We start from the raw sequence: 27,577 nt of genomic DNA, 5'->3' as shown, positions 1-27,577 counted from the left end.
GATATTCAAAAGCACCTACGGGAGTTAGATGCCCAACTCCTCTAATGTTCATATAGTAAAACTAATTCTATTGTTTTTAAACATAAAAAACTTATTAGCTAATCTTCTCCCTTCATCAAACCTATTACCACAGAAGTATTGGTTAGTAGGAGGGCATACTGCGGTCTGTCAAAGGATGTAGTGAGTGTCCCTACTGCACACACTTCCCTACAGGCATTCTGCCTGCCTGTCTCTTCTGGTCTTGAGGCTGTGGATTTAAAAGCCAGAGGATAGCCCAAAGAATATGAACTTCTCGGGGCAGCATGCCTTCCTCTATGTTCTGTATGGCACAAAGCACAATGATAGTGATGATCTAATAAAATAAATAAATAGTAGTAATAAAGTCATTCCTTTGTGCAGCTTATTAAGCTCTTTGGGATCCATCAGGATATAAGGCACCATTATAAATATATGATTATTATAGGGTTTATTTAATTAAATATTTTTGGCTGGTTCTCAAGAGCGAAAGACACCACAAAGACTTGCAATTTTCAGAGAGAAATCAGATTCTTATTTTTGTGGTCGCTATCTCTTAACTCTCAGTACGTATCATTGACATATATAATAAACGGCAGTCTTTCAACGCTGCTAGGGCAACCATAGCTTAAAACAAAAGCAGTAATGTTTATTTTCACGTGACTAGGCTCATCATAGTTCATGACACTCTCTAACTAAACACTTGTTTTCTTCCCACAGATACTTACCTACGTTTGTGATATAGAGTGGAAGCCAGAAAAGGAAAGTGTAACTGACTAGTTTAGCAAACAACAAACAGAGAGAGAATTCTATGACTCCCTAAGGAAAGAAAAGAAAAAAGAAGAACAAGGTTAGTACCTAGACATGCACTATTGTTGTTTCTTTGCTTCTGTTAAACCACACCATGCAAGCAATCTCCAAATGGCATCTTAAGCCTTTCTGTCTCAGGAGTTTCTCCCTTGAGACTTCCTGTTCTGGAAGCATGAAGCTTGTGATCAAAGCAGATTGCAGTATTCTACTTGTATATCTTTTTCTCTCCATGTAACTGTAACCAGATACCAGAATACTAATAAGGACAGATAGAGCTTATAACCGCTTCAGAGATCGACAGTGATTTTCTGTCATGTTACATGTATCTTCCCTTTTATAGAACTGATCTGGGTGCATACTGTTGCGACCTGGGGGTGTTTTCCCATCAACTTAAATTGCGCCAGGATTTCACCAATGGTATTTATTTTTTCAAAAATCCACACAGCCCGTATGGTACATGGTCTCAAAGAGGTGCCTAGTTAGGACTCAGCAGAGTAAAAGTGGGTGCTTATTTAACATACAAGTCTCAGTATTCTTTTACCCTATTGCCTTAGCTGAGAATTCTATGTAAGGTTAAGTTATTATAAAAACACAGCTGAAGTGTATTTGACTGCCACATAAACCTGTTCCTGTCAATCCTTTCCCCACCATTTGCCATCTTCTGGCAGCAGTTTGGGGTTTTACACAGTTTTAAGTTCTTGCTGTTATGCTACTCCTGCAAGTGTCAATATGGATTGCTGGAGATTTGCCCCCCCCCCCCCGCACCACCACATTCATGCTTTCCCATCCCCCTCAACACCCTCCCTCCCCCATTCACACCTTGCTGTATTTAAAGTGTTATTCATTCCCACCAGCAAGTGACAGGAGAAGTGAAAGGGGAAGACTCGAGGAGAAGGCAGAAGAGGATATTTTAGATACATATCACCTTGCTGTTGCAGGATCAGGTACTGGGTAGAATCTAAGGGTACAGGAGGGTAGCATATAGTGCCAGCAGCTCTTTCCTACATTCACACCAGCCCAATATCAGTTCCAGCTGGATTTCATTTGTGTTTCCCTGAGCAGAGCTATTACCCTGAATTCAAACAAACTCCCCCTTTCCTTTTATCCAGCAGCCTGAAAGTTTGAGTGGTAAGATGCTCCCCTACATAAGCCATAAAATGTGCTTTCAAATTAGGAGCTTTTGAAAATGACAATTATCATTTATGAACCTACTAGTGATGGAAGTCATCTGCCTGAAGAAGTGATGCCATTTGTGACACCTGCCCAAATTAAATCCTACTGTAAGCAGGTACAACTGTACTGACTACAACTGTACAACTTGTGGCGTTATAGCCTGCTTGCACCAGGATAGAGCACGGTCCACTGACTCTATGGAAGATGTAGATAGGAGACTAGGTAGGAGTTTCCATCATATTTTAACAATTGTTGAATTCATTTTTCAATTTAACACTTAAACAACATAGGCAGCCAATTAATGCAGTGAAGCCCTGGTGTAATCAAGTGCTAATCAATGTTATTAATATTTCATAATGTACATCAATACAACTACTCCAAATATGAGGACAAATACACATACAACGGGGTAATGGGCTATAGAATATTATATTATATACCAAATTCAAATAGCTCAACTTCAGATGTCCACTTCATACCCACCCACCAAAAAGCAAAACCAAAACACATCTGACAAAAAAAGCACATGCACTGAAGTTCAGCTTGCTCATACTGGATGAAGATTTCATCCCACTTAAGGAGATCACAGAATTGCAGAACCACTGGGACTAAAGCTGGTCAGAAATCAGAACTTTTGTCCTGCAGGAAATTCTGATATTTCAACATTGTTTTTTGCCTCAAAACAGGATGAAAAGTCAAAATTGCTACATTTTTCAGGGAATGAAAAGTTCCAAAAAATTTCTATTTGGAAACATTTTGTTTCAGTTTGACATTGAACTGCATCTGCCTGAGCTGCCAGTGCCTCCTAGGAATTGTAATTCAGATGCCTCATGCCCCCATTCTCCTCTATGAGCCAGGTTCCCCAGCAAAAACTACATCTCCCATGATACACTATGGCAGTTCAGCCAGAGGGAAGACCAAAGAGCATCATGAGAGATGTAGTCTAGCTGAGAGGCCTGACTCAGAGAGTAGAATGAGGAAGACCTGAATTACAACTTCAGTGAAGTACCACGGTAGCTCAGGTGGATGCAGATTAAAATTGAAGTGACTCAAAACATTTTGATTCTGTTCAATAAACGGAAATATTTTGATTCAGGTCAACCCTACCCCAACAATTTTTTTTTTCCAATTTTCCATTGTGAAAAATTTCAAGAAAAATCAGTATTTTTGTGAAAACTACATTTTTCCATTAACCCCTCCCCCCCAATTAGATAGAAAATTCCAACCAGCTCTAACTGGGACTAGTCAGTTACCTGAGGTTTCAAGGCGCATAAGAAGAGGTGATATGAAAGGACAGTTCTGTCGCCTCCGCAGAAGAGGCTGTAGGTATTTCAGCTACTCCCCCTCCATCCCTGACAATTCAAGGTTGCCTCTCTGATCCCCTTATTTCTCTCCCCTCATACATAAATATTGTCCCATTATGTTAATAATGTCATCACACTCTTGGGTTCTGAAGTGTGTGAGTGCTAGCTATACAGCTTAAAACTCCAAGAGCAGGTTTAAACTTGCACTCACTAGTTTTTTGGATGTTTGTAAATTCTAATATGTGATTTATTAATGTATTCAGTTGGCTTCTTTGAGCCAAATGTTCCCTTTTTCTGTATCCTCTCTTCTTCTGAATAGGACACCCACTTTGTCTTATACCATAGACCCCCTGATTCCCGACATCCAGTTAAAACTCAACAGGACTGAATAAAATACCAGTTTTGAGATGGGAAAACCAACTTTGTCCACTTCTCCATTTAAACTGTATAAAAATCAGAATCCTGTCGGATAAAACCCAAGTCAACGTACAGTGGATAAGACTAATGCATGTACTCACAGGTATTCGCAAAGCACCTATGAAGCTTATAGCTGACATTCTAGTTCCACCTTCCCCATTGACTGCCACGTTATGGTTCAGTGGCACTGTGAAGTTCTCTCTGTCAGGAAGCAAACACTGCATCGCTGGATCCTACATACAGTTTCCCACCACCACACAAAGAAAAGTAAATACATTAAAATGTATGTAGTAAACAACCAAGTCATTCACATGTCTTATGACTTTACTTTTTGTACTACAGAAAGTGATTCACGTATTCTGAAATCTTTAGTGAAAAAAGCACTATTTTTAGGGCAGCATGCATTTACTTCTGGAGTCAAAGCACTACAGTATCTGTATTGTGAGCAGATTTCAAATTGCAAAACCACTACACATCATAGCGTGCCCTGAACAGAACCCAGCTATTGGAAATTGACTTATTTCTTCTACTTTTCAATGGCTTCTCCCCATCCACCATTCAAATGTGGTCTCACTGGTTGGAGTTGAAAACACTTCTTGGTTAACATACTGAAGATATCACTGACATTACCTGGCTTCTATATAAATATTAAGCTGATTTTTCAGAATTTCTGTCCCTTGTATCTTCACATTCACCAGTTTAAGTAGGGATCATTGGTACTGTTCAGGTATGTATAACATATGCTTAGTTTTAAAAGACTCATGAGTTTGTTTTGTTCCTGACCTCTAGTTTTCAGTCTTATTCATTCATGCAGTGACACCTATGAATTAGATCAATATTATCGAAGGGCTAGATTCTGATGTTTTACACTGAGTAGTACTGTGACAGTCAACAGCGACCCCCCCCCCCTTAACAGCTAGCAGCCGTTATGGCAGCCAGCGGCCATTAGGGGGAAGCAGACACATCAAGTACACAGTAGCCTGAACTTTTCAACTGTCTTCCCTTTCAAGGCCTTGAGGTAGTTGGAGCTGGTCCCAAACTGGTTTTCACTGACCAGATAGCAGAAGTACAGGGTCTGTTAACCACCAATCAAATGTTAACACGACCAGGGCCTGTGTTTGAGTGTATAAAGGATCTTTGGCTTTTGTATAAGTTAGAGTTTTTGTACCAAGGTGCAAAGCTCTCCTTTCTTCTGCAGAATAAAGCAACCTTTTCCTTATCCCTGTCTGGCTGTTACTGGCTCTCAACTAGGCGGACCCGACATTTCGGTAACAGTTTCTGGCGACCCAGATGGGACCCTCTTAGCTCAGACATTGGACTCTGGATGGCTGCGGTGAACTAGGAACGGCGCCAACGGGATCTTAGCCCCTTTTCCTCACTTCACCGCAGCCCCTGGGGTTCGTGCTCTGATAAGGTGAGCCCTAATAGGATAAGGAAACACTATCTGACTCTGGTTCTGGTTCTGTTCTGGTTAACCGGTTAATGAATTTCTGTCTTGTATGCTTGGGTGTTAGGTGTGTGGGCGGAACGGAGCTTCTCGTTCGTAATTCCTCGGGGTGGAAGCCATAGCGTGCGAGGAAGCCCTGAGGTCGGATTGAGATTCTTCTGTCCCGTCCCCTGTAACAGTCGGGGTAAGCAGAGATTTCTGGATTAGACCGTAATTCCCTCCACCTTTCTGTCTAATTCTCAGTTTGAGTGTCAGAAGGGGGATGGGTGGGTCTCAGAGGAAACCCTCTAAGGATAGCCCTTTGGATTATATGTTAAGTAAATGGCCTTTACCCGGTGTTCAGAAAAGAATGTCGAAGAAACGCTTGTTGCAGCTTTGCACCCAGGATTGGCCAGCCCTGGGCACTGATTGGCCCGAATCCGGATCTTTTGACATTCCGACTTACTTAACTCCCTTGAGCCTGGTACTGGAAAACCAGGCACTGGGACAAATGGATTATTGGTTTTTGTGGGATCTGTGTTTTATAAGTTTGAGATGAATTGGTATTGTTTAAAGTTGCAAAAACCGAGAATACTTTTGCAAGCACGGGAAACTAGTGTTGTTTAATATGGTATTTAGCCTTTAATCCTTAAGGTGACTTAATGCTTTACAAGATTTAAAATGTTTTAAATAAAGACCAAAGGTTGTGGCTGCTGCAGGGTAGTCAAAGCCAGGAGAATAAAAGATTTGAATTTGTTTTTGGGTAACAAAATAGCAGATGAAAGATCTGGTAAAGAGAGAGAAGGACAGTGCCTCTGGCTCTATGTGGTCGAACTGTCTTACATGGGGTGCATGGAGATTTTGTAAGCACAAAAGAAATAGTTACACCTTGTGTAAAAATTGATGTGGCTAGTGTTGTGGAAATTGAATTGTGGAGAGGATGTGCATTTCCCCAGAACATGTGCAAAGTATATTGTAGTAGAGGTAAAAGAAATGCAAACCTACCAATATAGGTTGTGTTGTCTTTTTCAGATCACTGTGTGTTTGAAAGCAGAAGTTAGAAGTAAAAGGCAATCAAAAGTCTGGGAAAGTTAATTGTGTCCCTTTTAAAGTAAGAATCTTTAAGCTGTGGATAGCTTTGGATCTGGAAGCAAGCCAGAAAGCATCTGTATTAATGCAATTTTCTAACTAATAAGGTAGAAGCCACTGAAACCTGGGCTGCCTATGAAACAAATACAAGGAAATATGGGGTAATTCCTCTGTTTTGCCTAAAATCAACAAGAGTATGTGTATATAAAGGAAATATTTTAAGCAATGACTGACTGCCCAGAAGGGGTAGACCTCTGTTCTTTTGTCTTTCAGATCATCAGAGAAAACGGATGCCAGCTGAATAGCATTCAACGTACCATGCATTTACTGGCACAATAGGAATTATTTTTGTGTTCTATGTCCTGTCTTGTGGTGCTTGTCTTGTGGCCAAAATTGTTGTTAAAATTTGCATACCAACAGTCTTTGGAAGCAAGGACATGGAAGGTTAACCCACTTCCCATATTGCCCATGGGATCCTTCTGGCTACCTCAGATTTCTAGCCAGAGGGCTGGGGAGGGAGGAAAGCTATTGGACACCAGAGGTTGTACCAAGTGGACTCCTCAAAAGTGGGTGTGCTTGTCCTGGTTTGTTGCTCCAAAGCTCTGTAATAAAGTTATTTTACTGGAAGGGTGTATATGGCATACATTGAATAACAAGACTAATGTACTGTATAATGGCAATGTGTATGTGTTCATTGTTGGGAAAAGGTGTATGAGTGAAGAGTGGAAGTTTCCTTTGTAGGTTAAAAGAACCCAAGAAGGGGAGAAGGAAAAAGAACAGAATGAGTTAACTGGGAGAAAAAATAGCTAGCAAGCTCAGTCCAAAGATAAGATGCTGGCCCCATCCAAGGACACTGCCCACAGCTAAGACTTGGCTGACAGCCAAGAAAAGGGAGGCCTGAATGTGCCCAAGCACTATGAGATCTGTAAAACACTGCCGGGCATTAATGAAGTGTGTTAGGTTTCTTTTCTCACAAATAAAAGAAGTGCTACCCAAAGATCCTAGCAGCCCTGCCGTTCATTGAAACAAGGAGACTGAGTCTATGTAAAGATCCACCAACGAAAGACTGCTTTGGCTCCATGCTGGAAAGGCCCTTTCCAAGTCCTGTTAACCATCAACACCACTGTGAAGTGCCAAGGACTGCCTACCTGGACCCATGCTTCTCACTGTAAAAAGACCCCTCCACCTCGGGAGGACTCTCCGACTGATAAGCCTATTTCTCCTTCTAGCTCTGCTGTGCCTTCTGGACAGCAGGAAAAAGGAAAAAAGACAAGGTGAAGTGCTAGTAACCTCTCCCTTGTCCACTGACAGACCTACTGTGCCTTTGAATTTTTTTTAGAAGACGCAAAACCATTACAGGGTGATGTGCTAGTAACCTCTCCCCTGTATGATGCTGAACCATGACTGTTTCAGGAAAAGAGAAGAAGGAACACTTGCTCCATTGAAACCACCAAAGTCCAGGGATTCCTGCCTACAAGAGATATTAAGAACTGACCCTGGTGAAGAAACAAAGAATTATACACTGGCAGGAAGAAACTTATGGGACCGATGCTTGGGAATGTGGTATAGTACTACACCAAAGAGAAATGTATTAGGATATCAATGGACTGTGATTAACACTACACTAGGGACTGTTAAATTTTCATTACCCGTATCCAGTTTCCAGATCACCTCTACATACCCAAATTGCTCACAGGGGGCTGCCATTAGATTAGCACACAGAGGGCTTGGGTTATTTCCTCTAGAAAGAAAAGTGACTTGACCGGATCCCTGTGGGATGGGGCCAATAGTGCAGCAGCAGTTTGGAATATTTTTAAGAACCAAGAACATGATGAGAAATTGGGGCAATTAGAAAAGGCCACTAGCCTTATTTCTGGGGCATAGCTAACCCAGGTACAGGCTGGAATTGGTGAGTTACATGTTATCTCCGCCCTTAGTTCTATGACCCAGAAGTTGCTGACAGAAATGGTATTGAATATCACTAAGGCTGGGAAGGCATTGCAGTGGGATCTAGCATGTTCAGGCTTGGCCCACTGCCCTTACAGACACATCAGGAGTACCATCTGATCTGTGGCCATGGAGACATACTTGGAGACTTTCTGGGTGGAAGTGCGAATGTTCTCAATGCTCCTTCCAAGCATATGGACCGATTAGGGGTGTGTGGGCTCCCACATACCGAATCCCGCCAGGTCCATGGAGAGGATGCATGTGGAATTGGGAAACTCACCGAGACATCTGGAAAATTAAACTACCGCCGATGCCCTGGTGGACTTGGCAACCGCACAGAGAATACTAAGGCAGATGGTTCTCCAGAACCGCTTGGCTCTAGATATCTTTCCCTCCAGCTTGATCGCAAATTGCGCAACGGGCCTGACAATTTGGGTTTGTTAGGCCCGAAGGGGGGACTGTGACAGTCAGCAGCGACCCCCCCCCCCCCTTTAACAGCTAGCAGCCGTTATGGCAGCCAGCGGCCATTAGGGGGAAGCAGACACCTCAAGTACACAGTAGCCTGAACTTTTCAACTGTCTTCCCTTTCAAGGCCTTGAGGTAGTTGGAGCTGGTCCCAAACTGGTTTTCACTGACCAGATAGCAGAAGTACAGGGTCTGTTAACCACCAATCAAATGTTAACACGACCAGGGCCTGTGTTTGAGTGTATAAAAGATCTTTGGCTTTTGTGTGAGTTAGAGTTTTTGTACCAAGGTGCAAAGCTCGCCTTTCTTCTGCAGAATAAAGCAACCTTTTCCTTATCCCTGTCTGGCTGTTATTGGCTCTCAGCTAGGCGGACCCGACATTTCGGTAACAGTACCTTACTCCACCTGACTTCAATAGCAGTGACACCAATTGCAGGGGGTGGGGAGAAGTGAGAGCAAATCCCTCCCTCCCCCCATGCTTTTTGCACTTGCCCAAAGTTCCATAGGCCACGGAGCAGGGGGGCCATGGCCCAATTATCTTTAAGCAGCTGTCCCATACTAAACAAATACAGCTGCTGCCAGAGCAGTCTGGACCAACACCCCAGCTGTGTAGTCACATTGCCACTAAAGTCTGACCTGGCCTCCCCTCTGTACACATGAAGGGGTGGCCAGGCCACGTTTCAGTGAATGGTGTTGCAACCTGGAGCATAGGGTTACCACGCCACTGAAATTTTGGAGGAGCGGCGGGGTGAAATGATGTGGTGACCTGGCGCACCAGGAGCCTGTTCCTGTACAGCAGAGTGCAGGGGAGCCCACCGAGAACTCAAACTGGCTCAAGCACCATGTGGTAAGAGAGATGGACACTCCCTGGGTGAGGGAAACCTGGGGTCCCTTTAGGAGGAGACAGTGGGGAAGGGACCATAATTTGATCATCCTCCCTTGGAAGTATCTGATTTGGCACCTCTGTTCAACAGTGCTGTTGGGATAAAGTACTATTCAATATGAGTAGGGACTGGAATCCATGCCTAAGTGTGTGAAGCCAATTATCCAGAGATTACATTGAACCAAAACCTCTCACGTGCTCCCCCCCGAATCTTGAGGAAGTTCAAACCTAAATCCAAGATTCACCACTCACTCCCATGCGTGGTGGCAGAAATTTTGGATACAAAGCTGTCAAGGTCCATCAAAACTATTTTGCCAGCTTGTAAAAATGATAGGTTCAGTAGTTGTAGCAACCCAGTATTTCATCTGCACCCTGTGGCACTGTCACCCTTTAAGATGACCTAGCAATGCTTCTCTTTTTTAGCTGCAAGACAATTTTAATGTACGTTCACCCTTCTCCTAACCATCACACATTTATATTAAATCTTGGTGAAGAGCTTAATACTATCACATTTATTTGAATCTAAGCTTGGAAAGGTAAATTGGTACATTATTCCACCCCCCATACTTGTGCAGTAGATGGAAAGTGTCTGATTAATATTAAACAAACTGACATGGAGAACAGATGTTACAGCTTAAAAATGATGGAACAGATTTGAAAATGACACTTTCTATTGAGTGATTTTGAAATAATCCTATTTATACTTTTGTTTTATTTTAAATGGCAACAAATTAGCAGTAGATACTTAATTTCAGTTTTTAATCTTTGAATAACTGAAACACCATTGATACTTTAGTTTAACATTTGCAATTCAAGCTATCAATCCCAAACACAAAACAAAAACATTGGTCAAAATCCCTTCAGTCATTATTCAGGAAAACTTCCTATTGACTTCCACAGGAGCTTTGCTTGAATAAGGGCAGAGTAAACCCTGCAGGATACCTGTAAGCACAATAGCCTGATTGGAATTGTCTGAGTAAATGCTGCTCATTTCTCAGACAGGTGACTCTAAGCTTACTAATGCAAAGAGATGATAATTCTGAAGTGGAAGTTACCAATACACAACACATATCACCTCTCTTAGCAATTCAAGTTGGAGATATATATCAATATCTTGGAGTTAAGTGCTAGACTGAGCTAGATAAGGAAAAAGCAATTTGAGCTTGGCAGGGATAATACTTTTCAGCTTTGTCAGTGAGAGTGAACAGACATATGGTACACTCCTGAGCTCTGGGGAAGGATTTATTATTGCTCAATAGTGTATAATTTTAAGAGGCCAACCTGACATGACAGGTAATGTATCTAGAAACACATTCTGCTTTTATTTGTTGCATATACTGAATATTATTTTTCTTGTTATAGTGTTTAGAGTGGTCAGCTAAGAATCAGTCAGAGCTGCCAATCTAGTATGCTAGGAATTGACTAATTCTAAAACCACTGAACATCTGCTGTTTGTACAGGCAGCAAGAAGCAAAACTATGATAACCTTAGCTTAGCTATAGTGTACCCATCGTAAAAAATATATTCAACTCCACATTTACAAGAGCAAGATTAGATACAGTTATCCTCAACTGGAGGGGGAAAGGTCAAGGTCTCAAAAACAGAGCAGAGGCCAAGAGAGAGCATTTTTTGCCTGGTTATTTCTCAACATTATGAACAACTAACACAGATAGCAAAGAAAACATACATTAACTCTGACAGATTTGACAGCAAGCACCCCAATGCTGCTCAGCCAGGGTCCGTCTGTCATGATCAAGATGGAACACCTCTCAGGATAAAGTCTCCTTATCCATTCAGTCTATAGCCTCTCTGCACAAACTGACAACAAGAGTGCCAATTACTGAGAATTATGATTAGAGCTGGCAGAGCAAATTACAGCCAACAGTTTATTTTCAAATTTCAGCTCTTTGTGTTTATGAATTGTCCAAAAACAGCTTATGAGATTCAAGACTCTTGCCATTATTTTAAAATTATTCAGAGCATAATACTGGCAAGTAACATCTGGGCTGCAGGTTGTACTCAAACAGTTCACTGTAGACAGTGAATATACTTAGTTCAGAATGGTCTGGTTAATTTTGATTGAACACATAGGTGACAAGTAGAACTGGCTGAAGTATGGTGTGTGGAAAGTTTTCCTACCTAAAAAATATGACTTTGCAATTGAAACTGAATTTTTGGGGGAGAAAATAATCAATTCTGAGAAACAAATTTCAATTTTTACCACAGGAAGACGTGAAAACAAAAGTGGTTAGATTCACATCAACATTTTGAAATGAAACGAAGATTTTTGTTTTGTTCTGGTCACAAGATATTTCTTTTCTCTGAAGGGACAAATCCAGAATCTGTTTTCTGGTGTGAATACCAGTACTCATTTACAAATGTAAAGTTTGCTCCTGTCAATAACTTCTAATAGATTAAAATCCTTTCTGTTTCCATGAATATTCCTGCAAGTAAACTCACTGGCCATTGGGGGGAGCAAACACAGTGGAAGCAGTTTAAGAATGAGTAATCTCAGGCTACGTCTTCACTACCGGGGGGGGGTCGATTTAAGATACGCAAATTCAGCTACGCGAATAGCGTAGCTGAATTCGATGTATCGCAGCCGATTTACCCCGCTGTAGGGACGGTGGCAAAATCGACCTCTGCGGCTTCCCGTCGACGGCGCTTACTCCCACCTTCGCTGGTGGAGTAAGAGCGTCGATTCGGGGATCGATTGTCGCGTCCCAACGGGACGCGATAAATCGATCCCCGAGAGGTCGATTTCTACCCGCCGATTCAGGCGGGTAGTGTAGACCTAGCCTCAGAATTTTTGGCAGTATTTACCCAGGGCTAGTTTTTTTTGTATGTTTCTCCCCACAGAGAATTAGATGAAGACTACTCTCATTTTAAAAAAAAGTCTATATGACAAACAAGCAACCAAATAACCACCTACCACCTGTAGAAAACCTTTAAAAAATGGTCCTCAGGTGATATTCAGAGCTGTACTTCGCCAAGGAAATGAGATGTTACGTTGTCCAGTATCATGAATACTATACTTAGACTGCACTCAGTTCTCATTTTCAGAAGGATTGTTTTTGCAAACAAAGGGCCTGCAAAGTTCAGTAAATAAGTATGTACAATTGGGAGAGAGAATAACTCTATTCCTTTTCTCTATAGATGTTGTCAGCATGGAGGGTGGGAAGAGGTGCCTCCCAACCCAGAGTGTTCAGTCTCCATGCTGAAGTCCAACCGCTCAAAAAGTTACATATTATGCACACAAATAACTAACCATTTCCCAAAAAAATCAGAGGGCTAAACTGTGGCCAATGCCTGCACAGAAGGGAGAGAGAGCATGGACTCTGCCTCCCATGGGAGGCCCACATAATGGACCTCCAGAATCAGAAGTCCCTGCACTCAGGGGGGTGCAGGCGCTGCTAACAAGTTGCTTCCTCTGCCAGCAACAAGACAAAAGTGGAGAAGGCAGAATCATGCCTTTGAAGAGAAGTGGGTTTTTTACCCACAAAAGCTTATGCCCAAATAAATCTGTTAGTCTTTAAGGTGCCACCGGACTCCTTGTTGTTTTTGTGAATACAGACTAACACGGCTACCCCTCTGATACTTGAAATCATGCCTTTGTTTCTCCACCCCGCAAACCAGGAGAGCTTGTTAGCTATGTGATGGGGTCTATTCGGCACCGTAATAGGGTGTAGAAAATTACTCCTCTCCCGCAGGGAGCTCCAGGAGCCATTTTGTTCCCCTTGAGTGGTTCAGCTGCACATCAAGCCTTATTACAGGCTCTGCCTACCAGGCATAACTCAGGCCTTAGAATGAAAGGAGGAACACGTAAAATAGCTGCTCATCAGTAAGGGCTTGGTCCAGAGTCCGTGGAACTCAGTGGAAAGACTCACATAGCCTTTAATGGGCTTCGGATAACACCAAAGAAACAAAACCAGCTGTGTTGTCCCTTAATATGATGTGGGGGAAATGGTCTCTCCTCTACTCATTAGTGAATAATCAAATACATTCCCTTGTAATATATCATAAGAACATAAGAATGGCCCTACTGGGTCAGACCAAGGGTCCATCTAGCCCAGTATCCTGTCTTCTGACAGTGGTCAGTGCCAGGTGCCCCAAAGGGAATGAACAGAACAGGTAATCATCAAGTGATCCATCCCCTGTCGCTCATTCCCAGCTTCTGGCAAACAGAGGGTAGGGACACCATCACTGCCCATCCTGGCTAATAGCCATTGATGGACCTATTATCCATGAATTTATCTAGCTCTTTTTTGAACCTTGTTCTTATGTTCTTGGCCTTCATAGTATATTTAGTAAACAAAGGGATGCAGAGTGAAAGGTACTTAAGTTTTGGTTATTTGTGCCTTGTAGTGTACAGCACATTACTCTGCTCTCCTAAATGAAACTCAGGGATGCAATTATTGCAGAGATTGGTCACAACTACAATGTTGGGATCTGAAGGTCTCCCAAATCTGGGGATGTTTTTGATCCAGGCTATCTGTTTAGGCTCATCCCCTTATCACTACTGTGAATTTTGCTGACATTGCTCTCGCTACTCTTCCCCTTCTTTTAAAATTAAATTTTCATTCTGAAGAACTCAAAGTGTACCACAGAACTGATGCAACTGGTTTTGTAGGCGAGGACAACAGGGCACAGAAGTTGTTAAATATGTCATTGTTTTTAAGAAGCAGTAAATCTCCAGCCGAAAGCAAAAAACACTAAGGGGACACTACAGAAGAAATTAAGGGGAAGATTTTCATATGCATAAAGGGCAGTCAGTCACCTAGCTGTCTTTTGTGTCTTTGAAAAATCTCCCCCTAAAACACTGTTTACAGTAAGTTGAAATATTTTTATATTTATATTTTTCTATAAGATCTTTAGCAGATTGAAACATTCATGGGTAAAGCCATTTTCATTGGAAAGATTATATCTGAGCTTAGAAAATCTTACATACAATTTTAACTTAAGAAATTTCATTTTACCTGAAGAATGTTGGTTTCTTTAAGATTTAAGGTTGGCTTATGGACTCTGAATTTATTTGTACCATTCATGTAGGACTTTGAGCTCTGAAAAAGAATTTTAAAAAGCACTACCTTAAAGAAGTCACTGATGCTAGAAGTAGGGTTAGACCCTACTTTTACATACCAAAGATCTATGTTCATCACACCTCAGATGCAAAGCCAAATGGAAAAACTTATGGTTTGATGACTGTACATTCTAGTTATTTTAAATTCAGGTGGAGTTCTGTGAATCTTGCAAAATGTGAAAGAGAAGGCACTTTTATATATTCTCATTTCAAATTGTGCTGTACACAGGAGCGGCACAAGAAATTCAGATTTTGAGCTCATTCTACTTAATGGCTTCGACATTTTTCACTATAAAATCCACATTTTGTAACAATACTTTAATCACAATTAGACTTCCTAAACTGATCCATTTATTTCAGAGGCTGCTATTAAGGAACAATTTCTCTCCTCCTCCCTCCCCATTGAAGATAAAGGTTTCTCACATTCTCATATAAAATATTCATTCTAGCTGTCTGAGCCCAGGAAGGGGGCACCACAGTTATAGTTGTGGTCTTTGGGGTCTTCCCCCCCCCCCCGAGGATCTGATCCTATCTATCCTCTGTGGGCTCCCCAGGCCCCCAACTGGAACAGATCTAAATAGTTGCTTTCCTGTAAATATAGCCATTCATTTGCATGCACAGTTGCACATCAGTGCATGCTGAAATTGCATTCTTTGAAATATGTCACCATATGACACTTTATCTAAAAAGATTTGCCATTGATATGAAGTGTGTGGGTTGGGTAGCTTACATGTAAACCTTAAATGTATATTCACCACCAGGTAGAGAGAACATGGGGCTGTGTTCAGTTGCGTATAACATTAGAGCAGGGGTCGGCAACGTTTGGCACGCGGCTCGCCAGGGTAAGCACCCTGGCGGGCCGGGCCAGTTTATTTACCTGCTGACGCGGCAGGTTCGGCCGATCGCGGCCCCCACTGGCCGCGGTTCGCCGTCCCGGGCCAATGGGGGCGGCGGGAAGCCGCGGCCAGCACATCGCTCGCCCGCGCCGCTTCTCGCCGCCCCCATTGGCCCGGGACGGCGAACCGCGGTCAGTGGGGGCCGCGATCGGCCAAACCTGCCGCGTCAGCAGGTAAATAAACTGGCCCGGCCCGCCAGGGTGCTTACCCTGGCGAGCCGCGTGCCAAACGTTGCCGACCCCTGCATTAGAGGAGAAGAGGGAGGCACTAAACTTTACTAAGTGCCTTAGTACATCCTGAATGCTATGTAAAAAATAAATATAGTCAGAAAAGCATGCCCTGTCCATATCTGAAGTCTTAATTTAAAAGGAAATATACACAAAATTTGCCCCAGATAAAGTGTATGGATGCATATTTTTGTTGTTCTTTACTTGTTCATTCCTCCAGTACAGAAAATTTATGGAGAGATGAGGATAAATTATGTATAATCCATAAAAGGTAAAGTGCAGTCAAAGATTGAAGTAATCATCCTTGATGGGCCAAAGTCCAAAAACAAGGGTTCTGCAAAATACATACTAGAAATGGTCTTACTGAAAAGAAGAGTCGTTTTGGGAAGTGAATTACAATGATCTAGCAGAAAGAAAATCTATTATCTGAGGAAAGACCAGCTGTATCTTTATCTAAAGGTTAAGAAGAGAAAAAGTGAAAGACTTTTTTTTCATTTCACTGTTTAAATGCAATATACTCTGATAAAGAGGAAATGTCTGGAGATGAGGACTAGACTGAGAGGCTACATATTAAATATTTACACTTTATCTTCTGGAGAGAAGTAAGAAGTTGAAAAGTATGGAGTCTTCCAGATATGGAAGAACTTTACCACAAGAATTTTTAAAAGAACTGATATTTCCACAGAAAGGAAAAGCCCTGTTAAAAGAGTTCTTAGAACAAAAGAATTTCAACGTGTTCATACGTATTGATCAGCTGGGACTACAAGCTGCAGGATTGCAAGAGCAGTGAACGAGAGATTAGATTAGAAGCAATGAAAAAGAAGATACCAAATCTTCACATAATTTTTACATTTCTTTCCCTATTACAAATGCCACTAAAGCTGCCCTCTACTGTCATTTATCAAATTCCTTTATTGCAGATTGCATAGACTGCTTGAATTACAGCATTTGTGGAGAGTAGATCTCTGTGGAAAGCTTAGACAAAGACTCCACTTCTGGCATTTACACCAGACTCTGAAATATTTTGAAACACATTTCACAAGTACACAAACCAAGGTAAAATGGCCAAAGCACTTAAGTGCACCTTCTATTTTGGGGATTGTTGAAAAACTTAATTTAAAATGAAATTATCTTCATGAGTGTGTTTCCAGTTAGAACTCCTTTTTTAACACAGCAAAGCCAGATACAAGTGACAATGGGTATCCTGAGAAATCTGTGGAGAAAGTCGGAGTTAGGTGTTTTAGGTTCTGTTCCAGTCTCTGCCACTGACTTGGGAGGAAAAACGATCAATATTTGAATAGCTTGTAACTTACAGTGTAGTCACTTAAAAGTATGGAGGGACCTGGGCTCCCTGTGATGCTTCAAATTATGGGGGACATGAAAAAAATCACCAGACCAGCTCACAGATGGTGCTTTAGATTTACTCTCTATGAGGAACTACACCTCATGGTAACTTTTCAAGTTTGTATTGCTTCATCTGCAATTAGAAGATTGTCTCTGCTCTGCTTAGATTCAAATATACTCTTGAATTATTATTTACAAAAATGTTTTAGAAATTTTCAAGGGGACCCATGCCACATGGGAATTTGCTTCTCAGAAGGACTGAAAACAAAGTGGCAGCTAGAATTTTATGCCTTCCTGCAAAATTCTGCAGCTAGTCTAGCAGGGCCAAGGTTTTTGTTTCAAGTGATGGCACTGTCTGTTTATTGTGCTAATACCGTAGCTGTATCCTTTCAGTTGTCATTCAGCTACACTTCAGCAACCAGATTTGTTAATCAATATTCTATTAATTGGTTTAACTTCTACAAATTAATCCTGTGGTGAATACAGAAGGAGAGTGCACTGAAGTTAACAGGAGTTGAAGGTACTCTGTACTTTTCGGACCTCAAATTTTAAATTTGAGGTATTCCCACATTCAAACATCATGTGACTTCCTAGGATTTACTGAACTCTTGGCAAGTTTTGCATTCTGGAGCTATTTCTGAGTGAAGTCTAGGAGAGAAATGTCTTTAAAACCTCCTATGGGATTGCAAATAAGAATCTGTGGGAGGGAGTGATGCTTTATGCTCCAGAGAGCAAGGTTTCCATGGAAACAGTAGGTCAAATGCATCAGACAATGAGGCTGGGTGTGGGGCAATTATCTTGCTGATGTTCATGAGAAGTCAACGACCTCTTGTTTTTTGGGGGGGTGGCTGCAAGAAAACAAATCCTCAATTGCCTTTTTTTTTTTGGTTCAACAGCATCAAGACAGATACAGCTGAAAGTCATTTTTTTCTTTCATGTCAGCTTTTGGTAAGGCAGAAAAGCAATATGCTGTGCAGAGCTCTTTAACAATGCTTTCCAGTAACAGCGCATTGAAGTGAATGGAATACATTTACCTCAGCAAAGCTTAGTGGCAAATTCTGAGATCTATCTTTCTTTCCAGTAACTGTATGAAGTGATTGAAACATTCACCAGGATGTTTCTCAATAGGTAGCAAATAAATACTTAAGAAAAATATCTTCCAGCTCAAAGTGTCTATGAGTCATGTAACTTCAATCCAGTAAGAGATTTGCTTGTATTTAAAAAATGTGAAAGAATTAAATGGAAAATATAGACAGTACAGTATTTTCTGAAATGAGGTGACCAAAATATGTGATAAAGCCAAAAACATGTGCTTGAGAGAATGGCAATTAAAATGATCAGAAACTTTATATCAGGAGAGATTGAAAATATTAAAGATTATGTCCTTTAGAGAGGAGAATAGTAAGAGGATAAGAGAAAGCAGTACAAGAAATAATACATGCTACAGAGAAGGCCAATCTACCCTAAATTACCATAGAAGAACAAGACTGCATGCAAAATTAAGAAAGTCAATATATTCAAAACAGACACAGGACATTTTCTTTCAATGTACAATTCATCTTTGGGACTTACTGCCAAAGGATATCATTAAGGCAAATGATATAGACCCAAATCATTCCTTTCCCCAGTGAAATCTGGGGACAGGAGAAAATACATCTACATAAGGATCCCGTTGTGGAGATCTTCCCCCTCACACTGTTCCTTATGCTAATTTAAACAAAATAAAAAAATCAATTTTAAATTTTAAAAAAATCAACCCCCCTCAAAACTCCAATTTTTATTCCCACTCCTCCCTCTGCAGCAAACCGCATGAATAATACTTGAATTCCACTACAAAACCAACACACTACATTATCACAAGCCCTACCACCAATCTTAATTCATTTCCCTGACAGGTATTACAGCCCCTCGTTGTTCAAATGTATACCAGAAGGCTAGTCTCATACTATAACTACCAAATGATGTCCTATTTATCCATTAAAAAAAAATAAAAGTAACATAAAATATAACAATGAATATTACAATAATGTTCACTTACACTGGATGGTTTGCAAGAGTAACTTAAATCTTTAGGGTCTGAAATACAACAAAACACCAGTTAATCAAACATAAGGAATCATTCTCCTAAAACCCTGCTGATATTAATGCCTGGTCTGCACTTAGAAAAGTTGCTATAACGGTATAACTATGCCTGATAAGGGTATGATTTTTTTTACTGACGCAGTTATACTGGTATAGCACAGATGCAGTATACTGGTATACAGATGCCTTATATTGGTAGAGTTTATTTTGCTCCCTGAGCCGGCATAAGCTACTTTTATATAAGCACTTCTATACTGATATAATTGCCTCCACGCTGCATGCATGAGCACAGGTGCACATTCTTGCTGCTTTAGACCATAATTAAAGCAGTAAAACTTTCTGGTATAGTCTAGCCCAGACATGGGCAAACTATGGCCCGCAGGACCGTTCTGCCCAGCCCCTGAGCCTCTGGCTGGGGAGCCTAGTCCCCAGCCCCTCCCCCACTGTCCCCCTTCCACCGCAGCCACGCCGGCCGCCCTCTGGCCTGCCGCTCCCGCTGGGCAGCGTGGGGAGCGTAGCTGGCTCTGGCCGGGGGGGCGGGGAGCGGGGGGGGGGGTTGGGTAAGAGAGAGGGGGGTTCTGAGGTGCAGTCAGGGAGGAGGGGATGGTTGGATGGGGCGGAGGTTCTGGGGGGGCAGTCAGGGGATGGGGAACAGGGAGGGTTGGGAGTGGGAGTCCCGGGGGGCCTGTCAGGGGACAGGGAGCAGAGGGGGGGTTGGATAAGGGGGTGGGATCCCAGGGAGCAGTTAGGGTCTGGGGTTCCCGGGAGGGGGTGGTCAGGGGACGAGGAGCAGAGGGCGGTTGGATAGGGGGTGGGAGTCCCGGGGGGGCTGTCAGGGGGCAGGGGTGTGGATAGGGGTCGGGGCAGTCAGGGGACAGGGGGGTTGCATAGGGGGCGGGGGTCCCAGGAGAGGGCAGTCAGGGGACAAGGAGCAGGGTGGGTTGGATGGGTCGGGAGTTCTGAGGGGGGCAGTCAGGGGGCAGGAAGTGGGAGGGAGTGGATGGGGGCGGGGGCCAGGCTGTATGGGGAGGTGCAGCCTTCCCTACCCGGCCCTCCATATAGTTGCGCAAACCTGATGTGGCCCTCGGGCCAAAAAGTTGCCCACCCCTGGTCTAGCCCCAAATGAAAAAAAAAAAACCACATTCATTTTGACCTACATATATAATATTTGTTTCTTTTCTTTAATATTCAGCCCACAGACAAAGAGCACAGTTAAGTTATTTTCAGTCAGACACAATGCATATGAAGTCAAGTGAAGATGTCATATGTTATCAGAGTAGGAATACCCTGATTCCCCCATCCATATGTGGAGTCTGACCCTTGCCTCACAAGTAGACTCACTGAAGTCAAGTGAAGATACAAGTTCAAGAGGATATGGTCTGGGGTGAAGTAGGACAAATACATTCTGGTAGGATATATCATACCTTTGCTGCCTTAAGATCATGTTGCTGCAATCACTCCACATGGTGCTCTACCTTAAGACCACTCAGAAACAATAACTAGTGCAGGATGCCATGGCCAGCTTAAGTAGAGGTCCTGATCAGGAGCACATTACACCCGTGCTCCATGATTTGTACTAGTTCCCAGTAAATTTCAGAGTGGAATTCAAGGACTTGGTGTTAAAGCTGTAAAGCTCTAAATGGGTTAAAAACCAGTTACCTGAGAGCTTGCCTTTCTCCCCAGGCCAGAGTTGTGATTAGTGGAGACCCTTGAGCTATAAATGAGAGAGCTGCTGGCAGGGGATCAGACTAGGACTTTGCAACTGCCCCCTTAGGATGTCACATCTTGACCTTCTGAACATGCTGAAAAGCCCATCTTTTTCTCCACGTAGCTTCTGGGAAGGATGTGACCCGAGTGTCTGGTGGCTATTTATTTAGGTATGAGCAGCCCTTTATAGGTATTTTGCATTGTGGATTTTAATTTGTGTAATGCGGGTTCCCAGCATAGGATGGTCAACACAGTTTTGTAGAAATCAAAATCAAAATAAGGAAATATATACTTACGTTCAATGAGAAACAGAAAACAAACGATCCCCAGGCAAGCAATAACAACACCAGGAACCACAAAAGACAGACCCCAGCAGGTAGATACCCAGTAACCAGCAATTAAGGATCCTAAGATATTCCCTACGGAAGTGTGAGAATTCCAGATTCCCATGATCAAACCTCTCCTGCATTCAAAAGGATGCCAATTTTAGTTAGTCTGCTCATAAACATTATTAAGTAGCATACAGAATGACAGACAGCAGTTAATCTTTGGCACTGTTGAAGTATTTGAGTCCTTATCACTCTATAACTGTACATAACCCTTTATGCTACTGCCTTTTACCTGACCGTTTCAAAGTACCTAAACATTAATGAATGTATCCTAAGAGCTTCCTTGTGCAGGATATGGGCATTATTCAGAATCTGACATGATTGAGACCTACTAGCCTGATTAAGGCCATTGAAATACATGGAATGACCCCCATTAACTTCAATGGATTTTGGATCAGGTCCTAAAGATGCATTTTTACTAGGAAAAAGTAAGATGTGTGCTTAGTTTGAATCACCTATGTCTACACTAGAACTGTTACAGCAGCACAGCTGCAGCACCGTAGCATAGACACTTGCTATAGTGACAGAAGGGGATTTTCTGTCATTGTAGTAAATCCAGCCCCTTGAGAGGTTGTAGCTAGGTCAATGGAAGAATTCAGCCTGGTCGACACTACAAAAGTTAGGTCAATGTAAGGGTAGGCGGAATCACACAGGATCATTATTGGCATTTCAACATCACCAATGGTAATTTGCAGGTCAGGAAAGTCAGTCCTTGCTTGAAGCTTTCTGAACAGTCCTGTGTTCTTAAAGATGTGAGCAGCATCATGCACGTTCTGTCCACATTGATGTTAATGAAGCATCCTCGGTGATCCGCCAATGCTTGCAATAACCACAGAAAAGTAGTCCTTTCTGTTGATGTACTCTGTGGCAAGGTGGGGTGGTGCCAAAATGCGTGCCATCTATTGCGCCACTGCAGTTTGGGAACCCCATTACTGCAAATCCATCCACTATGTCCTGCACACTGCCAAGAGTACAGTCCTGCATAGCAGGAAACAATTAATGGTCCTTCACACTTGCATGACAACGGCCCCCACAGTGGATTTTCCAACTCCAAAATGATTTCCCACTGAACAGTAGCAATCTGGCTTTGCAAGTTTTCACAGTGTGATTGGCACTCGCTTCTCCCTTATCAGTGCAGCTCTCATTTTGGTGTCCTGGTGCAGGAGGGCTGGGGTGAGCTCAGCACACAGATCCAGGGATGCGGCCTTGCACATCTGAAAATTCTATAGCCATTGCTCATCATCCCAAGCTTGCATTATATGTAGGGTTACCAGATAGCAACTGTGAAAAAACGGGACGTGAGTTGGGGGTAATAGGTGCCTATATAAGAAAAAGTCCCCAAAAACGGGACTGTCCCTTTAAAAACGGGACATCTGGTCACCCTAATTATATGATATGATCCCACCAGTCAGTGTTCATTTCTTGGGCCCAGAAGCGGTGAAGCTGCAGAGCTGCAGTTGTGCTGTTGTAGGTACTTGTAGTGTAACATACCCTTACTGATCATACAGTAGCATCTATAATAAGGACATCAGATCCTAGAGTAGCATTAATGTGAATTATTTCTGTGCAACTGCCATTGGTGCCAATGGATTTACTGTACAGCTACCACAATGCTATGGAGAAACACAGTATGATGTTACAAAACAACAGTAAAATATCCCCCACTGCAGGACTGAAAAAGTTGGCTTCGAAAAAAGTGAGCACTATGAAACAGCAAAAATTTTTGTTAATCCATCTGCCAAATAGAACCTCTTTAAATTCATACTTTGAGTTGTATTATAAAAACTGTGAAAAAACTGTGAAAAAAGCCTGGCTTAGCCCCGCTGCACCGCCAACTGGACTTTTAGTGGCCTGGTCATCGGTGCTGATCGAAGCTGCCAGGGTCCCTTTTCGAAAACCAGACACCTGGCAACCCTAGCGGGCAGGGGTGGGAAGAGGTGGAGTAGGAGTGAGGTCTTGGGGTGGGGTGGGTGTAAGTGCAGGCAGGGCCTCAGGAGGAGGAGGTGGCCAAGTGGGGGCAAGGCCTTTGGGTGGAGCGGGGCCACAGTACGGGCGCCAGTGGTCCCTCCCCCCACACTTCTGGGGAGCTCCTCATACTCCCACCCAGCCTCCCCAAACGCAAGAGTCACATGCTGCCTATGCATGACAAACAGGCAATTACGTATTTTTAAAGGATCTTCCTTAAAGGCTTAATTCAAAAATCATTGAAACTAAACGGGAGTTCTTACACTGGCTTCATCAGGTTTTGTATTGAGGCCTAAAAACCACCCACATATAGTCCCAGTATTTAAAAAATATGTATATTTGTACCTTCCTTTTCCAAACCAGTTGCCAATGCAGGTAACAACACTGGGCCAGCCAGTGGTTTGCACCAATCCATTAGCTATCTGAAATCATATTTCAAAAAACATTTTATGAATATGAAAATTCTTACACAAAATTTCATGCTAAGTGCTTCCTTAGAAGATCCTAAATTGCATAAGAACAAGCCTACATTATCATTAATATTAGATTAATATTTTTCCCCAAACACCATTATTCAGCAAAAATAAAGTAAGACTTTATACATACAGCACTTTGTATCCAAGGATTTCAAAGCTTTTTATAGGGCAAACCTCCACAAATTGTCGTCTCAGGCTTTGCCAAAGATCACACGGAATGTGACAGTGCTAAGGGCTCTTAACTCCCACTGCTCTAACCACTTCATAATATTTTCACTTGAATAGGAGTTTAGGGAAATGTATGGGTGAAAATAAATGCTCAAAAGAATGTAGAACCTAGAATTATGAAAGAATGTAGAACCTAGAATTTAAAAGGACTAAAAGAAAAGATGTATAAACTGAAGGGACAAATTTCATATATACTAATTTCAGTCTTAGGGTTGAAGTTGAAATGAAGTTCTTTAACAACCTGTTTAAGGCTGGGATTTTCGAAGGATACTAAGGGAGTTAGGTACCTGACTCCCATCAATGGGGCACTTCACTCTCTTAGGCTCCCTTGAAGATTCCATCCTAAAATCCCAAGTCACTAATACCATGAGGATAACATAATAGTTCACATTTACAATATACAGTTTAAAAAACAAAATAAAATTTATTCAGGCAAACTGTTGTACTTTACCTATCAAAAGCAGCTTTAATAACTCTGGGTGGGATTTTCAAAAGCATCTAGGGGTATGCCTACACTTCGAGCAGGAGGCATAATTCCCAGCTCAAGGAGACGTACCCAGGCTAGCTCTGATCGATCTGATCAAGCTAGCACGCAGGGCCATAGCAACAAAGAATGTGGCCCCCTCCGAACATATGTCCGGGCGGGGCCCCTTACAATGCAGAAACTGGAATGCGGTATTTATTTTATACAATATACAGGGTTCATATTATGTATACATAGGCCTACAGTGTACATGTATTCCGTATTTACGCAAAGCGCTTCTTTCGAGCCTTGTTCTCCGCAAATTGGTTAATCAATGCGTCATAGTCCAGAGATCTGGCAATCTTGTTTTCGACTGAGATAACTGCAAGCGCAGAAAGCCTGTCATCTGTCATGGTTGAGCGCAGGATATTCTTGATCAGTTTCATTCTGCTGAAGCTCCTTTCAGCACCAGCGACAGTAACTGGTGTGGTCAGAAGAATTCTGATGCAAATGCAAAGATTCGGATATATCCCCTGAAGGCTGTTCTTGTATATGTACGTTAAAAAATTGTTTGCGGTGACAAGTCCTCTCTCTTTCTCGATGACATAAATAAAACGATTCAATTCCATTATGAGTTCATTGGCATCAATGTCTCCCATTTTTCTTTCAAAATTTTTGCTGTGATTCTCCAGTTCATTTTCTCTGTGACACTGCTTCAGGCTGTTAGTGTTGTACAGAAATCCAAACAACTTATACCACTCCACGAGTTGGTCAAATCGCGACGAAACAGAAGATATGGCCTGATCAGTGAGAACAAGAAAGAACTGCGATTTGAATTTTTCTTCGGCAGAAAGACGACTCGAATCATCAGCACATTCGTAATCAAACATTCTCTTCTTACGTCGCACCCTGGTTTCTGGAAACACCTGCTCAATACCCATATGCTCTGCTATTTCACGTGCATTTGTGACCACAGAGATATATCCTGTATTTCGATAGTCTTCCAAAAACTTCTTTGTAGCACCGACTTCTGCCTGCAGTACGTCAATTGACACATCTGGTGACTGAATTAATTTGCTGGTTTTATTGACGTGAAATAGTATATCGTACCATGTGTATACAGTCAGAACAAAAGGCCACGTAGTAACATGGTCTAAAAGCGCACCGGCTTCTGTTGCCGTATTGCCATCTTTCTTTTCGAGCGCATATTCTCGCAAAGATGACAAAGCATTGCACAATTCTTCAAGATGATAACGCAATGGCTTCACAGCATCAATTCTCGACTCCCAACGAGTGTCCGATAACCCTTTAACAGATATTGGCATATGTTCTTGAAGTATATCCCAACGTGAAGGTGAAGAAGAAAAGATAACGTATATTCTGTTAATCAGACTGAAAAAGTCAACGGCATATTTCGATGACTTTGCCGCGTCTGAGATCACAAGATTCCAAGTGTGAGCTCCACATGGTACATACAAGGCACGGTCATTTATTTCTAGCATGCGGGCTTGAACTCCTTTATTCTTTCCTCTCATATTTGCACCGTTATCATAAGCTTGGCCTCTCATGTCAGCAATGTCTATTCCTAAGTTGTTTGCCTTTTCAAGAAACGCTTCCAATAAGCCCTCGCCAGTTGTATCATGAACATTAAGAAAACCAACAAACGCTTCACGAATATTGACACCATCTTCACCGTTGCATTCAACAAAGCGTAACACCACAGACATCTGTTCTTCATGTGACACGTTGGGAGTACAGTCCAAAATAACTGAATAATATTTTGCTTTTTTAAGCTGCGCTATGTTGGCCTCTTGAATGTTACTGGCAACAAGTTGAATCAGCTCGTTTTGGATCTGTGGACTGAGGTACTGAACATGTGTCTCTGCCTTCTTAATCCTCTGTAAAAGTTCGCTGAGGACAGTATCATACTTTGCAAGCAATTCAAACAGTCCCAAAAAGTTGCCATTCGAAGGATCGCCGAGCTTTTCATTACTTCCTCGAAATGCCAAGTTTCTTTCGGACAAGAAAATAACGACATCAACCATGCGTTTGACAACATTTCTCCAGAAATCTCTTTCTTTCAGAAAAGCCTGCAATTCGAGTTGGTCAATAGATGTACGGTTTACTATGCCTGACCGAAGGTCAAACCATTTCACCATACAGTCTTGATGACCTTTGCCTGTTTCATGCTGCTGAAGTCTTTTTGACAGTGCTTTCCAAGCAGATGTTCCACGACGTAGCGGTATGTCGCCAGTGCCAAATAATTTACAACAAAAACAAAAAATGGCATCTTTCTGAACTGAGTACGTTAACCATGAACGTCTTATTTTCTCGCCATTTGCCATGGTTCGATAGAAATGAGTACTTGTGAACCTCCGTCTTTCCTCGTTAAATGGAAATTCGTAACTTTCATTCTGCTGCGGTGGGCCACGTGCAACAATGTCACACACTTGCCTGTCCGATATTATAGACGGCCAATCTCCTGGATCATCAGTCAGTGGTTCAGATTCAGATACTTCTTTCCCGGCAGCAGCTGGAATATCTGTCACAGTTTGTTTGGTAGAACAACTGGCTTCACCTTCGACCTCACTTGAAGCACTTCTGGATACTTCTGGATACGATTAGTCGCTGCTAGCGCTGTCCGTTTCATGTGCCTGTACCTGTACGTTGGATTGCAGTGCAAAATACGTTGACAACTTTGGAATTTTCTCAAGTTCCTTCTCGGCATCTTTTGCTGCCTTTCCTTTACTAGCTCCGCTCTTATACGTTCTCTTAGACATCACAAAGCACGCTTCTGCATTGGAAACGAATCGTTTCAAACGATAAAAAATTAAACAACTAAATTAATAACATTTATCCGCCGACCGCCATTATGAACACAAATACACATTCTTTGAATGGCTCCAACTAAAATTCGAAACTGACCGACAGACAACTGATGTAGCCAATAGCATTATGATATATCATAATAACTTCACGGTTTTGTCAGTAAAACCGACATGGATTGTGCAATAGCGTCAATAAATGTCACTTACCTAGTTATACCTTACATTTTTTTTGCCACTTTTAGGGGCCCCCTTCCTTGCGGGGCCCCCTCCAGTCGGAGGGTACGGAGGGCGCTCGCTACGCCTCTGCTATCATGCTAAAAATAAACAGTACCTGTGGCAGCTCAGGCAGCGGGAGGAGCAAGA

General features: G+C 42.3%; 1 protein-coding gene across 1 annotated transcript in view; it reads right to left on the bottom strand.

The window, feature by feature from the left end:
- The window catches only part of SLC37A1 (solute carrier family 37 member 1), a 62,455-nt gene that overhangs the window by 23,150 nt on the left and 11,728 nt on the right, over positions 1-27,577 (bottom strand). The window contains exons 6-11 of the mRNA XM_065423225.1: positions 23,565-23,641; positions 21,162-21,328; positions 19,115-19,152; positions 14,506-14,589; positions 3,821-3,952; positions 744-834 (exon numbers count right to left, since the gene is read on the bottom strand). Of these exons, the coding sequence (XP_065279297.1) occupies positions 744-834; positions 3,821-3,952; positions 14,506-14,589; positions 19,115-19,152; positions 21,162-21,328; positions 23,565-23,641 (589 nt within the window). The remainder of the gene's footprint in view (positions 1-743; positions 835-3,820; positions 3,953-14,505; positions 14,590-19,114; positions 19,153-21,161; positions 21,329-23,564; positions 23,642-27,577) is intronic.

Source organism: Emys orbicularis, chromosome 1 (assembly GCF_028017835.1).
Source record: "Emys orbicularis isolate rEmyOrb1 chromosome 1, rEmyOrb1.hap1, whole genome shotgun sequence".
Lineage (NCBI taxonomy): Eukaryota > Metazoa > Chordata > Testudines > Emydidae > Emys > Emys orbicularis.
This window is presented reverse-complemented; position numbering and strand designations above follow the sequence as displayed.